General features: G+C 47.3%; 2 protein-coding genes across 2 annotated transcripts in view; both read left to right on the top strand.

Moving 5' to 3' along the window:
- Positions 1-3,007: 3,007 nt before the first annotated feature.
- On the top strand, positions 3,008-5,155 carry LOC120959027 (uncharacterized). Its single transcript, XM_040382148.2, has 3 exons — positions 3,008-3,953; positions 4,018-4,656; positions 4,733-5,155. The coding sequence occupies exons 1-3, from the start codon at positions 3,369-3,371 to the stop codon at positions 5,069-5,071; spliced, it is 1,563 nt and encodes a 520-aa protein (XP_040238082.2). The 5' UTR covers positions 3,008-3,368; the 3' UTR covers positions 5,072-5,155.
- Positions 5,156-10,370: 5,215 nt separating this feature from the next.
- The window catches only part of LOC120956757 (toll-like receptor 6), a 47,218-nt gene continuing 41,478 nt past the window's right edge, over positions 10,371-16,110 (top strand). Inside the window, exon 1 of the mRNA XM_040378479.2 lies at positions 10,371-11,780. The gene's annotated coding sequence lies outside the window, so the exon portion shown is untranslated. The remainder of the gene's footprint in view (positions 11,781-16,110) is intronic.

The raw sequence follows: 16,110 nt of genomic DNA, 5'->3' as shown, positions 1-16,110 counted from the left end.
GCTCGAGACTGAGATTGCTTGCTCGCATGGTTTTTGGTCAGGATTTCCGTTCGCACCGGGAATCAAATTAGCTGGTCCCAGGAACTTCTCCATCAAGCAGTCGGCTTGCCGTGTGCGGTGGGTTGACCTGAGCCGCTGGAGTCGTCTCGCCCGGCGGGAACTGGCCGGATATCCGAAGGATCAGTTCACTGGCTGCTTACAAAAACTCATATTGCTGCATACCCGCAGGCATTTAGAAAAGCTCAGTTTGAGCTGAGCTTAACTTTGAACTCGGACAGGGCTGCACGGCCATTGGCTCGTTTTTATTCTGGAATATTTTCGGAGCGGGTAAGTTTTGGGGAGATAGCCCGGCAAAAGGCATCCAGTTACGGTAATACCAGTGCCCCGCCGGAGCCATTGCAAAACAGTGCAGAAACGTGGTTTCCGTGGTATGTGCATCGAGGTAGGAGTGGATCGTTGGTTTGTTTTATTTTATTTTTTTTGTTTTCGTTTTCACCGGTACTAGCCTACTATCCCCAGCCGCTTTGGACAAGCTTTGGAATATTTTTGTGCATACCGAAGAAGCCTAGCACGCCTCAACTTGTACACCGCAACACTAAACCACGGGTCCAAGTAAGTAGATATCCGAAGCGTTAGCTTCCACACTTTCATTAGTTTGCACTGGTCAATATCTGATGGGACCGGGCCGGGCCTGGGAGCGACTTCTGACTTGCTCCGGCGTTCACAGTTGGGTCCAGCAGCAGAGCCATGGTTGTCGGTTTGAAAGTCAACCGAATAAAGTAACTGGTGTTGGTTGGGGGTAGAGGTATTATCGTTTGGAGTAGGGGAGAAAAACACGTATAAAACGGAACGTTATGTAGCTGCAGGGCTGCAGGGTGTTGCTGTGACCAGTGCAATGTGGCCCAAACTTTTTGACTGCACCCATTCAGCGCGACGGCCTGCGGGGCTGTGTATGAATCGTGGCTACAGGAGTAGCTGCTGTTATTGCAGTGAACCGTGAGATAAATGCAGCAAACAACCTGTAATACATGCATTTAGCGGGCAGGTTTTAGGCCACGAAGCTATTGTTGCTGCACATGAAATCGCTGGAACGGTTTTAGACGATATTGTCGTTGTTCGGTGTGAACTATATATATTTTTTTGTATAACGTAGACAGCTTGTATAACAACAAATGTTGTTAGATTTACATTGAATATTGTACGGAAACTTTGAAATAGTATGACAGTCTAGAACATTGCGTATACAGCAAGTATGTTCAGATAGTTAAGTGTGTAAGGCAGGATATTGAAAGTATGTACGGTTTCGGGTTGTATATGAAAACAGAGGCTGGTAACAGATCAAGCAAAAGTAATTAACACTATCACTTCTGCTTTGAAGAGCCCTCGTTGTTAGTAATACTTGCAAGGGGATAGCCAAAGAAGAAGCGTTCTAATAAATCATCCACATTCCACGTTCGGTGCACGGTATACATGTAAAAGCGATCCACTTCTTTCGGTACCGCTTTATGACTCTTATCTATTTTTATTAAACTCACATTCCATACAATGGCCCTAACAAGGTATATCTCGCATGGAGCACTTTGGGGGAAGATCTTTCCGAAAGATCCAACGGAGTCGGGCGAGAAGAAAGGACGGCCTCACCGAAATCTCCATCAGCAACAGACGCAGCGTGTGTCCGGCTCTGGCAGTGATAGGCTCACGGGAAGGTTGGGCTCACGACTAGGTCTGCGTTGTGCGTAGGCCTTCCGGACCTCGATAAGTCCCAGGGTGGGCAAAGAGCTTTTGTGCACTTGAGAGTTTTACATATTTTTGCTTGAGTGGTATCGCTTGCTTTCTGGGTCTGGCCACACAAACACCACTGCATGCACAACACACGGACACTTACGAACGAAGGCGATAGAAATTGTTTGCTAGACCCAAACAGGGCTGCACTGGTAGGTATTACTGTCCCAGGTCAGTTATTTTGTAGGGGTTTTGTGAGTGTGTGCGTGTGTGTATGTGTGTGTGTTCAGGCATAGGCTACATCCGGCCACCGTCCGACTGCTCGAAGTTTGCTGGACGCAATCCGGTAGTCAAACGAAGGGATTCGTTTAATCTGGTTTTATTATATTTTTATTTTTCCCCCTTCACGCTCGATTAGCTTTCCTTTCATGGCACTTATTGCTTTTCGGATGGAGAGTATACCATGCCCTGGTTGCCTGTTTTTTGGTGAGTACGTGTGAGGGCAATATTTGGTCGAAGAAGAGAATCTTCCTGACCAAAGGATGAGAATGCAATGGCGCGTGATTCTTATCTGACCTGCAAAACCCATGCACCCATGGTTTTGGGTAGCTTAAGGGCAAAGTGAACAATTGCGATAAGCGAATGTTACGTTCAGTGGTGGAACGTAGCGTAAAACCACACAGAGTTCGTAGTAGGCGACATTGGCGGCAACTGTTTGGTTGTTGTTTTTCAAACACACAACGGTAGCATAAAAGAACTGTAGCTGTTCAAAAGGATACAAAATGATTGAATGTATTCATACAGTTAGAATTAAATATCCAGTCATTGGAGTCCTTTTTTCATTTTATTGTTTCTAAGAACAGAAAACCGCTTTACTCTATTATATTACTAAAGTCACAACATCATTCCACCACAAAGCGTTCTCTGTATCTGGGAACAAGAGAGTTAGGCGATGCCGAAATGATTCTATATTCTATTCTTTCTATACTTGCCGCTTTCACGAGCAGATTTGCACTGCAACAATATAATGTTGCTGGTGGAGGTGGTTGGTGTACCTTCCAGGAAATAAACAGCATGATTGGACAGAAATTATTGGAATGTGCTTCACAAAGGATGGATCACAGCATGTCGTTAGAATATGCTTTCATTTTGTGACAAATTTTACACACAATGGCAACACAATACCACGGTTTATGAAGCATCATTGTAGGCATTTGTTACTCTACGTAGTTGATGTATTTATTAGTTGTGAACAGTTTTAGCGTCACATCGCAAAAAGTGCTGATTTCTGTCAGTAAACCACTTCATCATTATCTGTCCCAGCAGAATGCTTCGTCATGCTAACTGGTATTTACTGGTCACTGTTTAATACGATACTTGGACATAGCTGCATTCACCAACACCAAATGTTCGTTTGTGACCTGGCCTAACAAACACTTCCTAGTTGCACATCGTTATCTGCCGCACTTTTACAGGGTATTTTTGGCGCATATAGTGGAACTGTGATAAGAAGGTTGATTCCTCTGCTGGTTGTTGATAACGGAGCACGGGTTTTGGTTTAGCATTGCATCAGTCGTTTACATGCGTTCTTTGAATGCTGACTGTAAGTGATTAATTATTGACTAGCGGGAGTGGATTTGTGTACGATGAAACACTCTAAACGGATTGTTTCACTTTTGACGAACACAGTGCTGCTGGTTGGGATTATATTGGCTTTACCTGTGATAATAGCAATCTTGGTGTTGTTTCAAGTGCATCGACAAATAGTGGCGCAATTGCTGGCGATTAAATATGGCTCATCGTTCCGAGGGCTACTGCAAGGATCGGATGTGGTGTGGGCAGGGCAGGAACGATCATCCAAGGCAGTGGCAAGCGTGTTGCTTCTGTTTGAGAAACCTGTGCATGTGTCAGACGACAGCGTGCATTTGCTGGAGCTGTTTCGTGATCGATTCAAACGTCTTCACACAGTTGATGCGTATCAGAAATTGTTCTGGCAAAGGCGCATTCAGTGGGGTTACTATTTTTGGATCAAACAGGAACTTCCGCTTTGGAGCGATCGTTACGTCAAACAGCTCGACGTGATTCCCACCAGCAGCAGCTGCCTTTCCAAAAGGCAACTCTGTGCACTAATTGGCTCAATCAGCAATCGGGATTGCAATGGTACGAGCTGGGAGTTGCTCGTTGGAAGACAACCATTATGCCACGACGACAGCACTGTAATGCTGTACCCGGTGAGTGCGCAACAGTCTCGTTGTTTCGTTCGCAATTGTACTTGTGCTAATGTTTGCTTTAAAGGTCCTTTTCAGGTACCATCATTCAATCGCTGATGGAATTGCAATATTTCGAACGTTCTGCAAAGAATTCCTCGACAGTACGGCCACGGCGGAGGAACACGTGTGGAATCCAAATGCGGCCAATCAGACCTCGGTGAATGGTTTTTTCACTTGGCGCAATCTCTTCCGTATGGCTTACCGTGGGCCGAGATTTTTGGCACACGAAATATTACTCAAACGGGAATGCAATCCGTTCTACGGTCCGGAACCAAGCAATAATAAAATCGTCTGTTGGGCAGGCGACCATGCAGGGCGACCAGCAAATCACGCGACTCCGGCGATAAGCGCAATCAAGACAGTCAAGCATTTGGTAAATGATTGCAGCTTTACAGACATCTTGCTGACGGCATTTGCCACGAGTCTTGGGGCGTACTGCAGGCGGAAGCGCTTACCCGTGCCAACGACCGTCACTATCGGGCAGATGCGACGGTTCCATCGCGAGTCTGAAGTAATACAGCTGCGTAATCGCTCAACGGCTGTATTTAAATCTTTGCCAATAGGCAGTCTGCCATGCGGATCGAGCACAATCGACCAGCTCATATGCCAGATAAATGCTGTAAAAGGTCCAGACGACGCATTTCAGGCCAGTACAGATGCTTTAGTAAGTATATTTTGACCGTTCCTTAACATTACAACCCTATTAAACGAAGGAAAATGGTGTTCTTGCTCTATTCTAGATTACTCACCTGAGCGTGTCGTACCTTCCAGAGCTACTGCCGGCTGCAGTTGTACGGGCATTATTTGCTAGAAGCAAGTTTTCGATTGCTCTGTCCAACATTCCTGCCTTCGTCGGCACTGTCTCTCTGGAAAGGTACATTCTCCGAGAGGCCACATTCTGGGTACCCAACATTGAGCGCAATCTGTTCGGGTTGACCTTACTGACAACGGACGGCCGCCTACAGATAGGTTCAATCGCTGATAGGACAATAATTAAGGATGAAGAAGAACTCGAACAAATACTTAACGAAACATTGCAGGAGCTAAGCAATATGGCGTGCATGATAAAATGCAACTAAATATCTTTTACGTGAAACAGACCTTATGTAAGTGTGAACTGACTGGGATAAAATACAATGAAACGAAAAACACTTCATACTTTACATTTGAGGTCTTGGTAAGGCGAAACCCCATTTGGATCATGATGTGAACGATTCGCGCTAGCAATAGCTGCAATCGCCACAGACTCACGTACGTGACAGTTTCCGTATTCGGCCAATTTGATTGTTCGTAGTTAAAAAGAAAACAGGCACCATTTTTTCAGTCCCCAGTTGTCTAACGTAAGGAGCATTTTCTGGTGATAAACAAAAAAGAAGAACATATTTTTCAATTGCTCCTATTTGATGATTTACTGTGCAGTTCCTATCTACACGTACTTACAGAGCCGTACAACACATACTATAAGCTTACCGGTTGTTATTGATCCGTACTGTACATGGTACCACTCTCCGCTGGAAATCAATGTGAGAGCTTTTGGAAACAGAATGAGAAAGAGACTGCCTGTGTCAGTTTCTGTCGAGCGGCGGCAGAAGGCTGTAAGCATCATCATAAAAAGCTTCTAAGTGGCCTAATGTGGAGAAGTGCACGATGATTGAACCCCCCTCCAAACAGGAGCAGCATATGTAAAGCTGGTTTCACGATTTCCCTACCACTTCGTGCGAGAGGGGCCACAGGGCTGCGGTAATCGGCAAGCGGGTGGACGGCTTTTCCTTGCGAGCAGGATCGCACACGCACATACTTACGCATTGTTAATGATGTCTTCGTCGGAAAACCTTTCAACCACTTTGCGCAAAGCGGAAGACAAAACGAGGGCCAGAGGGTGGTGCTGGCGGTGGCGATGTTTTTAGAATGATGGAAGAATTTCTTCTGTAAATGTTTTGCCTTTCCTGCAGCTCGCGCTTTCTTTGTCTCTTCCTCTCGTCCATCGCAGGCCGAAGGAAAGGAATCGCAATAAATTGTATATCATTTCGGAAATTTGCTCATCGTCACCCGTTGTGCTGTTCGCGCTTAGAAAGGGCACAAGCAGCGGAGAAGAGATGGTTTTTGTTTGGGCTTGGCTCAAAGAACCCGAGGCTTTCCATCATTAACGGCTGAGGCATGCGGGCGGTCGGTCGGTTGGGGTGCGCCTATGGAGGGGTAACTTTTTTTCGTCTTTTCTTTCACAGTACCATTGCTACCATTCCGATTTTTGTCGATTTCCTGTGTGATTCCCTCGGTACGGAACGAAGGGGAACGGGAGTGGTAGTAGCAGGATAAGCACTTTCTGTTTCCGAACACGCATTTTTTCGTTGGACAGCCGGGTGAGCGAGCGAGCTAGCGAGCGAGAGAAGTGAAATCTTTGAAAAGCGACTAAAGAAGATCTCTCAATTTAAGCACGGAATCGGAAAATAAACATTCCGCGCGCAAGAACGAGATTAAAGATAAACAGCAGCTGTGGCTGGGTGCGGCACTGTCAGCGGGAAAGGAATTGGCATGGGGAGTACGATGAGGCCGGGCGGACTCCATTTCCCATTCCGATGAGTGGCAGAAGCTCGTCAGCTTTTCCCTATCACGGTTCGTTTGGAGCCACTTTGGGAAGACAGTCGGATGTCCTACGTTTTCCGGATAAGATACTTGTGAACTTGTGGACATTTCTCGCTTTTCATTTAGTCCGTATTTAGGTATTACAATCTACGTTGGCCATACGTTTCTCGATGGTGCAATTGTGAGCGTTTCTTAAGCGTCTGCACAGAACAGCTTCCATTATTTTGTGGACGTGCGTCGGTGCTGAGTGAGGAAAATTAAAACCAGGCGAGATCATACACTGTGGTGGAAATCGTTCTGACACTTCGAGGAATTTTTGGGTTCGAGATTTCTTGGCTACTTTAGATTATGGCACGACTTTAAGGAAACTAAAACGGCCGGATTATGCACAGATACATGCTTGGTAGGATAAGCATAACAAGCAATGAAAAGATTGTCTGCTCAATAATCCTGTCATTTTGCATCGAGCGCGTAAGCCGAAAAACGTTCGATTTCGCCAGCCTATAACCGCCGGGGGGGGGGGTCTTTTTTCCTACATCGAACATTTGCCTGCAATGAAAGATGGTGAAACGCAGATTCAGGGCCACATTGGGTTTATTTGTGTTTGAAGCTTAGGATTTCCCACGAGGTTTTAGGTAGCGTAACGAAAGCTCCAATGTACGTGGATGAATGAAGCGTTCACGGTACAAAGGGCAATCTCGAGTGAAAAGGAAAGTAAGCGCGTTGTGGCTCATGTTCGTGAATTAAAAAACCTCCACACACACATCCATTCGCATACAAACGCTCTTGGTCTGTGCAGGAAATGTGAAAGTGAAAGCTGTGGTTTTCAGAATTTTCTGAGTCCTCCAAAAGCTATGGAACATATAGAGCCTTTTCCCAGCGCCCAGAAGAACATTCTGGGGAAGCTCGTTTTGAGTCATCCGTTGGGTCGCTTTGTAGGTAATTTGTGCGAAGCGAAAAAAGAAAAAGCGATTTAAGGAATTATTTTACAATTTTTCATCCCGACGGTCGAATCTGCCAACAGCAAAAAGTTTCCCAAACACAACGTCAATGGGTATTAATTAAGAAAACGGCCTCTTAATCGGTGAGTGCCTGGAGAGCGCAGCACGGGTTCGAGCTTAAAAATCACCCACATTAGAGAGCAGCGCTCGTGTTGCAAAGGAAAGGTGCGAAAGGAAATTGTTCAATTAAATGAGAAAGTTAAAATTGCCCCGCCGGTACCACACCGAGCCGGCGCCGGTGCTATCAGCACAGCGCCTGGGCGAGGAAGGAACCGCAGTCAAACGGGTGCACGCCAGCAAACGCGGGAACATCAATTAAATTGATGACCCACCAACATTCGGATCCTTGACCCGAAACTTTCGCTTTTTTCATTTGCGTCCCTTCCGTCCGCCGGTGTTGCCGGTTGGAAAGCTGTTTCCATGGCTTCCCCCCATGAGTGGTATGGCTGGTATGGGTCCCAGCTCCCCGTTGGATGATCAAACGCAGAACTACGCGAAAGTTTTCCATCGCTCGTCTCCTCTCCACCCTTGGACGATCCTCGAGGGAAACTCAAAGGCAAACCCGGCAAAGACAAGAGAGAACAAACGGCAAAAGGATGCAAAACAAGATGAATTTCGACGAATTAATTCACGGATCAATGGTTGCAATAAATTAGACAAACGGATGCAAGAAAATGAGAGCTTTCCAGTCGGGTGGGCTTTTCTTCTTTTGCATTATTATTTTTAGGGTCCGGCGCGGGGCAGTTGGGGACTCTTTTTTTTGTGTTCACCCATTTGCCAAACGAGCCCCAAACGTCCGTGCTTTCCATCCACCAAACTGCCCACCCGAATGCTTCGCAGCAACGTAACGCAACAAGACGCCTTCAGGAATGTAGGCCGCCAGTTAGGCGAGCCGCTGTTTGCCCTTAGTTTGGCGTTTGGGGTTTTGTTTTGGCGTTTCGGGCGCACGTTTCTTTTTGTCCGCAAGAAGTGTTTGTGTGTTGATGAACGACCTTAACCGGAACGTTTTCCGCTAGAATAAAATTCATAACGGTCAGCATGATGGGAGATATGTTAAAGGGAATTAATTGAACGGGCGGAGGAGCATAACGTCACGTGCAGAATGTGACAGATTTCAATTCAGAATCGCTGGCGGAGCGCAATGATGCTCGCTCAACCATCACGGAACGGACTGAACCGATCGGGCCGTCGAATGGTTCGATTGAAATCATATTTTGCAGAGAAATGAATAGTAGAACTGGGTGAAGGGGGTGGGGGGGTGATGAGAGGTCTGTCCAATTAGAAAGGGCGAGCGAGCGAGATCTGGAGAAAGCATCAATCGGATTGAAATTGAAGGGTCAATGAGTCGGAATGAACTGAAGGCATTCTGAATTGGCAGGCATATCAATGGTGGGAGTGTGATTAGCGATGCATGAGATTTGTATTATTCAAAGCGTGAAGAGTTGAAAGAGTTCGAAAGGGGAAATAAAGATTAATGATGAATGCGTAGAATGCTGTTATGCAAATAATTTGTACTTAAAAAAATCGGCTCCCATTTCTTTGAATAGCGTCCGTTCCGAAATGACCGGAAAGTGGTTAGACAATTTAAATCGGTCGTTTATCATACAGTCGGGCCATGGGAAAAGAATGCACTGTGCTGCCGTATCGTAGCAACGTAATACATCTGTTGAGTCCACCCTGTTATATCTAGCCCCTTGCAGACTTTCGACTTTGGCTTAGCTTGGTCCGTCTTGCCTCGTATCTTGATGCGTCTTTTCCGATGTCGGAAAATGCTTCTCACATCGTTTTCTGGGTAGGTGGTTCATCCCCTTTACCCCTTTCACTGTATCAGCACAATTTCGCACGTCATTCTTGTGTTTCTTGCCGGGGAAAACGGCAGTGAAGATGAAATTCTTTACACTCCCGACCGGAGACCGAAGACGGATGGACAATAAATGCAAATTCTTTCGATACATTCACATTAGACGATCGTCGTCGCAACACCCTTCGTTGGCAGTTCGTTTTTATGCCATAAATAAGACACCATGTCGCCCCTCCGACCGGTGGCCTTGCCGATTTTGCATGGGCGTTTGTGACTGTATGTGTGCACTTGATATGGAGAAAGATATGTGTCACATGTGAAAGAGTCTACAACTGGTTGTGTGTGTGTGTGGGTTTTTTGGCGTGTCCGTTACGAGCCAGCGCACGAACGAGCGACCGAACGAACGTTGTCATAATTGAATCACTGTTGGAAAATTGAAACTCAACATCAAAGACGCTTTTTGTATACGTGTGCTAACGCATGTGTGTACGTGTGTTGTGAGGGTAGAAAACAGTGCGATGGGGCGAACTGTTCGAGGCGAAAAGGCTGGAGGATGCTGCTGGGCGCACTATGGCGGAAAAGCGCTCGTCAGATGGTTTCACAGAGGTCGATGTCGACTGCAATGTTTACCAAGGTCCGTGTTCGATTGTGGTAAAAAAAAACCCGTGCTTTGTGTTAGTGACACGAGCTGGCCGATTTTCGCCCGTGTTTGCAGATTTCGCTTTCTTCTAGTCGGCCGTAAATCGGTACCGGTAGTTTGCACACGATTGGGGCGGTATATTCATCCGCCCGAAGACGGACCATGTCGGAGAGCCATGCTGTTTTCGCGAGGCAAAATGAACAGTGTCACGTCGGGTTGTGTTTTGGTGGCGCTTGCGCCCTGCTCGCGTCACTCACTGATGAACGCTTTCCCATTGATCCGGCCGTAGCCATAGGAAACACGAAGCAAGGTTACAGCTGTAGCAGGGTCTGCTGAAGGACTGTATTCGTTGGAATGTATCGCGGTTCTTAAGCCAGAGAGTTCTCGTTTCCAGCCGTCAGTCGTTCACTGATGTCCGTTAGACAACTAGATCACGGTACACGGAAAGCTCGCTATTACCGCTCGAGGATGGGCGTCGAAACGTATGCAGATGAGCGTAGCAGAGGGTAGCAAAGTTGAATCGCGTTGAATTGAAACGGGCTGCAAAGTGTCCGTCACATGTCGCTGCATCTTTCAACCGAAGTGTGCGGGTGTGCGTGTGTTTGTGTGTGACACTGTGTCAAGTGAGGTGTTTGACGAGTTGTGCTGGGTGTAGAGATAAAAGTCGTCACGCCAAGATGAATGTTTTGCCTGGTCAGCTGCGTTGCCACTCAGGAGAGCGGGCTTGTTAAAAGTTTGCCCCAAAAAGTGCTGGGCGTAAAATCAGCTTCCTTAAGACACGTTCCGGAAAACTCACGAATGTAGCATCCAAGGAAGACTCGATTCGGTAACAACGAACGGTTGGGGCGTACGTTTCATACTCTAGGCCTGCTTTGGTCATATAATTTGTAATTCAACTGCGCTACGCAAGTACGTGTTCGTGTGTTCTGTGCGCGTGTTTTCGATTCCGCTGTCGGTTGTGCTATCTGTTGGTGGGTATAGTGAACGCTGTTTCGTTTTCACGCTTGGCAGCGAAAGCTACAATGGTGTGATTAATCGAAGAAATGCTGTCAAGTGCAGACAAGCAACGCAACGGAAACGAAAACATTTATCTGCAACGCTGAAGAAAAGAAAATTTCCACCGAAGGTTAAGGTAAACCACGGTACGGTACTTCGTTTCGTGTAAGAAAACCGTGTGTCAGTACCGACCGAAGGACTGAAGGACTCGTTGGGTTAAAGCTTCCAGAAGAGTTGGCTTGTTATCATCTTATCGCAACCGACCCAGCAGTGGGATATAACGAGTTCCATCAATTGAACAGATTGTTTACCAATCGCTGTGAAGAAGTGAAGCGCCATGCTTGAAAGCGACCATGCGTCTCCATGAAGGCATGAAGAGTGTTTGATTGTTATTGGAGTTGAGTGAAAATCAAAAAATAACTTCACTCCTTGATTTGGCGTAGCCTTGTGTAGATTATCAGTGCGTTTAAAGTGTGGTTATAACAGCATCAAATTTGTTCTTTAGTTTGTCTCCCGGTGCATGTGTGTTGCGATTGTTGAACAGGGTGAGTGTGAAGTGGATAAAAGCAAACTAAAGCATCAGGAATAAAGTGAAAAATATGACGCACTAGCCCTATACGGTGTACTCACCAGTGGAAGTGGTATCTGCAGTGTTAAGACGAAAAATAAAAGCAGAGAAGGATTGTGAATGCCTGCGGCGCTACACGAAAATATTTAGCCGCAAAAGCTGTCCGCACTACTCGGCTAGGCGGTTCGCTGCTGAAAAGGTACTTGGTTCGTTTCCCCCAGCTGAACACTTTGATGATATCTCTTTTATAGCGCCTCGTTTTTGCCTGCCTTAGTTTCGCTGAAATTGGATGTAGGGAACGGCACAGCAGCCAAAACGATGAGGTCGTTCCCGGTTGATGGTCTCTCGAGTTTCGATGGAAAATCGAACGATTATCGGACAGGGCTGGCAGCAGTGAAAAATGTTTATGTACGAATGGCTGGTTTGATGTTGCATTCCACGGCGTAAAAGTTGCCCCTTGAAAGCCCGTTTTATGTGTCCACATCACTGGAAATGAGAAACAAATGCTATAAAACAGCCCGATACGACTAACGGGGCTAAAGAGCTTTAAAGTAGCCACATTGTTGGGTATCGGTCCGGTTGGTTTGGTGGGTGGTGGTGGTGGTGGTGAAGAAAAGCAAAATGCCGTCGGCCGTCAGTGTTGTTGAGAAGAGAAAAATGTGAAATTCGGTGCGACATGCTGGCATACTTTTTGGTAGTTTTCTCTGAAACTTAAGCCGAGGCCATATTTTGCGCGGTTGTTGTTTTTTCTTCGCTTCTTCTTTCCATCTTTTGTGCTTCAGAATTCAACGCAAGCGGCCGCGAAGCATCTTTTCACAAAATCCGTGCGTCACGGTGACAGCTTTCATCTATTCGTTTAGAGGGCTCTGAGCATGGGGACGGTTTTTTTATTCGTTTTTCCGAACTTTATACCACGTCCACAAACGCGAGAGCGAAGCTGCACAGCAGCGAGCACATACACACCTACACACGCATACACATGCTTTTATGCTGCAGCGAAAAGCTCTTAATCCCTTTTTTTGGAATCTGTTTTGCGGACGGTCGTAGCTTATCGAGCGGTCACGATTTTGCAGCCCCACTTCTAAGCGTGGGCTTCCGAGCGGGCTCGTAACAGATCCGCGCACTGCTTTTGACAGTTTGCTGTGTAAATATGTGCACCCGTGTGTGTGTGTGTGTATGTGCACGTGCGTAAGGGAGTGTAAAAACTACTCAAACAAGAAGGGCGACGACGACGACGACGAGCTGGCATCAGCCTTCGCATCGCATTTGGATGTGACTGCCAGAGGTGTGCGTGGTAAGAATTTTTGGGATAAGGCCGGAAATTGGGATCCGACGAAGAACAGACACATTTCCGGACGTACAGATCTGGTGGCAGACGGAGAAAAATAGCCTTCTCGAAGGAAGATTGGCTCGAAATGGGACGAGCTTGGTTATCTTTCCATTTCTCGGGCTCTGGCTCTGGTTGCGATTTTAATGATTATTCTACTACTCCGACACGGGACCCAAAGCGAGCCGGTGGGTGGGCTGTAGATGGCGAGAGTAGATACTGGAGACGGAAGTGGATAAGAAATATGAAAGTATCAGGAGTTGTCGAGACATGGGTTTGCCCGGAAGATGGTAACTGGAATCCGGAATCTGAAACGTAGCTTCCAAACGACGGTGAAAGAGGTAGGAAGGAGTGCGGGCAAAGGCTGCACCGTTTGGTGGTGCGTTGGTTTATTGTAGGTCCTTTCTTGCGAAATCCGGTCAGCAAAGAACGCAAATGCCTGTTTGGCAATTCCAGTTGCCACAAGCAGCAAGCTTAGGCACCACGTGTCTGAAGGGATTAAAGTTGGTTCTTTGTTTCGTACGACCGAACGGGGAGCGGGAGGAAAACTTTAACCACTCAACTCGCTGGAGTACGGTCCAAGGTGGTAATTTTTTTCCTGCTTCCTCACTACCACGCTTCGAGCGAAGTGCCCAGCTAAATGATGGGGACCACAATTTCCAACCATCCGGGCAAGCGGACGGTTTGCTGGTTGGGTTAATTAACCCGATTGCGAAATGTGACCGTTGAGAAAATGGGAAGTGTTTGTTCTGCGGCGGTAGTGTCGGCCAGGGACCATGGGATTCGCTTTTTTCGCCTGACTTGATGCGTAATGATCGAAAAAGAAAAACGGTTGAGCAGGATCGTACAGCTCGGGTTCGTGGCAAACCGGGTGCCGTGTGTCCGTGTGCTTTTGTGGGTGCGGGTGTGTGTGTGTGTGTGTGTGCGTCAAGGGGCTGGAATCGACCTACACAACCACAAAACAAATGCCACCGATGTTGTGTTTCCGTCGATTCTGTGGCTGTGGTTTTCCACAGTTGGGTTCTGTGCCACAAGTGGCACCGGCTGCTGCGGCTGAGTCCCGAGGGAGGAGCGGAGCGCACATCTCGTGCTGTCTTGGCACTTTCCCCAAGGAGCGTGAGGTTTCTTTGATGTTTTTCGATTACAAAGCTTTTGCGGCACGCTGACTACACTTGTCCAGCTTCCTCCCAGTAGCCCCGCTACTCCCGCAGGAGGACGCACGAAGGAAATGGTGCTTGCGGTGCGGCTTTTTTGTGCTCGCTTCACTAAACGGATTGTTTTGTCGGATCGAAAAGGATAACGAAGGTAGCGACAAAATAGCGCCAGAAAATTATCCTTTCTTAGGCAAGAAGTGTGCTCGTGGGAATGGATACATGGGTGAAGAATGTATGTGCGCTGTATTGGTGTGCGTGTGTGTCTTTATTGGATTAACGGACTAACCTTTGTCAAGGGCGGTAGCATCGACCCCCGCCGGAGAGTTTGAAGCAGTGACTCTTCAAAGGAAATGCTCCTAAGCTTCGGTGGAGTTTTTCTTGGGACTAATGCCTGCAAGCCTGTACAGTGGGAGGTTGTTCCTTTTTTTGTGCTGCTCTGCACAATAATCAACAATGTGATGCCGTGGTGGATTGGTTTGCGCTCTAAAAAGCCGTCTAAAATGATACAAAAGCAGACATTAGAGAGTTTTGTCACCCGCATGAAGCATGGAAAGCTAGGATCGAATATGTCGTGAAAGCGCACGCTAACGACTAACGAGACTATAAAGCAGTCACGTTCCAATCGCAATTTTGGCCAATAGGCTTTACGGGCTTCATTTGACAGTGCCGCCTGTGCCGCAGACAACCGTGGGCCGATTCTCGAATGCAAGTGAGCACGTAAACGAATGCATCGACAACAGATGATATGGGACGTGTTCTGTTTGCGTCCGGCGTATGTGCATTCCGTGACTGGTGATCGTTCGAGCCTCACTTGCCGAGAGGTTTTTCCCGAATGGCACACTTTGGCTCAGCATGGATGGCAATCGAAGAGACTCTCCAGTGGACTGCCACAGCAACAGCAACGACAAAAAAGAAGGAAAGAAACTAACACGCAACCTAAAACGAAAGGACAATATGAAGCCACCTCGAACAAAACCCCCAACGCTGTGGCGTTGACCATGGACGGATAGTCTGTCGTTTGTCGGTGGCCTAGTTTTGAGCGAAAGCGATTTCACAAAGCTCAAGTGTGCTCCACATACGGTAAGCGTTTGTGTGTTCTGCACATCTTCTTTCCATGCCCGCTCCATCACACCCGTGTCGGGCTTCTCTTAAAGCACGCGGTGCGGTACGATGGAGAGTAGGCAGAAGTTTGGCCATAGCCGTAGAATCGAAGTGAGCGACCACAACACGCTTCGCTACTTCAAACTCATGTTGCCGCCGCCGCTAATAGCGTTGACAGTTTTATGTTAAAGTGGATTAAGCAAAGGAGATTAGGGCCACGGGGCCGCCCGGACGCATTGTGCGAAGAGTTCAAGGTAATGTTCGCGTCACCCGGTGCCGTGAGGCTGTTGTTATGCCGAGACGGGTGGGTCTCCTCTTTGCAGCTACCGCATTTCGACACGAGTGCTACACGAGTGTGTGTTTGGTAAGCTGAGCGAGGTGGCACTGGTATGTGTCGTGTCCTTCAGATTCCTAATTTGGGGAATCAGTTGACCATGTCCGGTGGAAATAGTCTGACAATGAGGACACGCCGGGGACACTTATGGCCCCGGAGTTGTCCCTCGTTGACGATTCCATTGAAGATCGAGATTCATTATCATTCACTCGGTCGCAGAACGGTGGCGGCCATGTCTCCATACCGATCCGGTGCAATAACAATTGCAAACATGGGTGAGTTTAATTTGAACACGAACGCTAATTAAACTTAATTACCGCTTGAATTTTTAGCACCGGTGCCATCACCTTTGGGGGCTGAAATTGGCGTCAGGTTCTGCAAACTGTCGTTTATTCGGGACGCCAGTTCGTTTCGCCCGTGCTCGTGCCCATGTTCTCGGCACCGTAACCGCCGTAGCACGGGAGCTAAATGAGCACCATAAAACGTCATAACACGCCATTTGCCGGGGCGGTTTGTTGCCACCTAGTCGTGACGGATGTTACGATTTGGATTCGGTTAATTTTCTGCTACCTCGTAATGCCACATCAAATGATGTATCTCAAGAAAATGGCGC

This window comes from Anopheles coluzzii, chromosome 3 (genome assembly GCF_943734685.1).
Source record: "Anopheles coluzzii chromosome 3, AcolN3, whole genome shotgun sequence".
Classification (NCBI taxonomy): domain Eukaryota; kingdom Metazoa; phylum Arthropoda; class Insecta; order Diptera; family Culicidae; genus Anopheles; species Anopheles coluzzii.
The sequence above is the reverse complement of the archived record's forward strand: the minus strand, read 5'-3'. Positions and strand labels throughout refer to the sequence as shown.

Bases quoted from the DNA above. Each gene is read 5' to 3' on its own strand.
- LOC120959027 (XM_040382148.2), top strand. From the start codon at position 3,369: ATGAAACACTCTAAACGGATTGTTTCACTTTTGACGAACACAGTGCTG. The intron at 3,954-4,017 runs GTGAGTGCGCAA...TTTGCTTTAAAG, and splicing joins GCACTGTAATGCTGTACCCG to GTCCTTTTCAGGTACCATCA. The intron at 4,657-4,732 runs GTAAGTATATTT...GCTCTATTCTAG, and splicing joins AGGCCAGTACAGATGCTTTA to ATTACTCACCTGAGCGTGTC.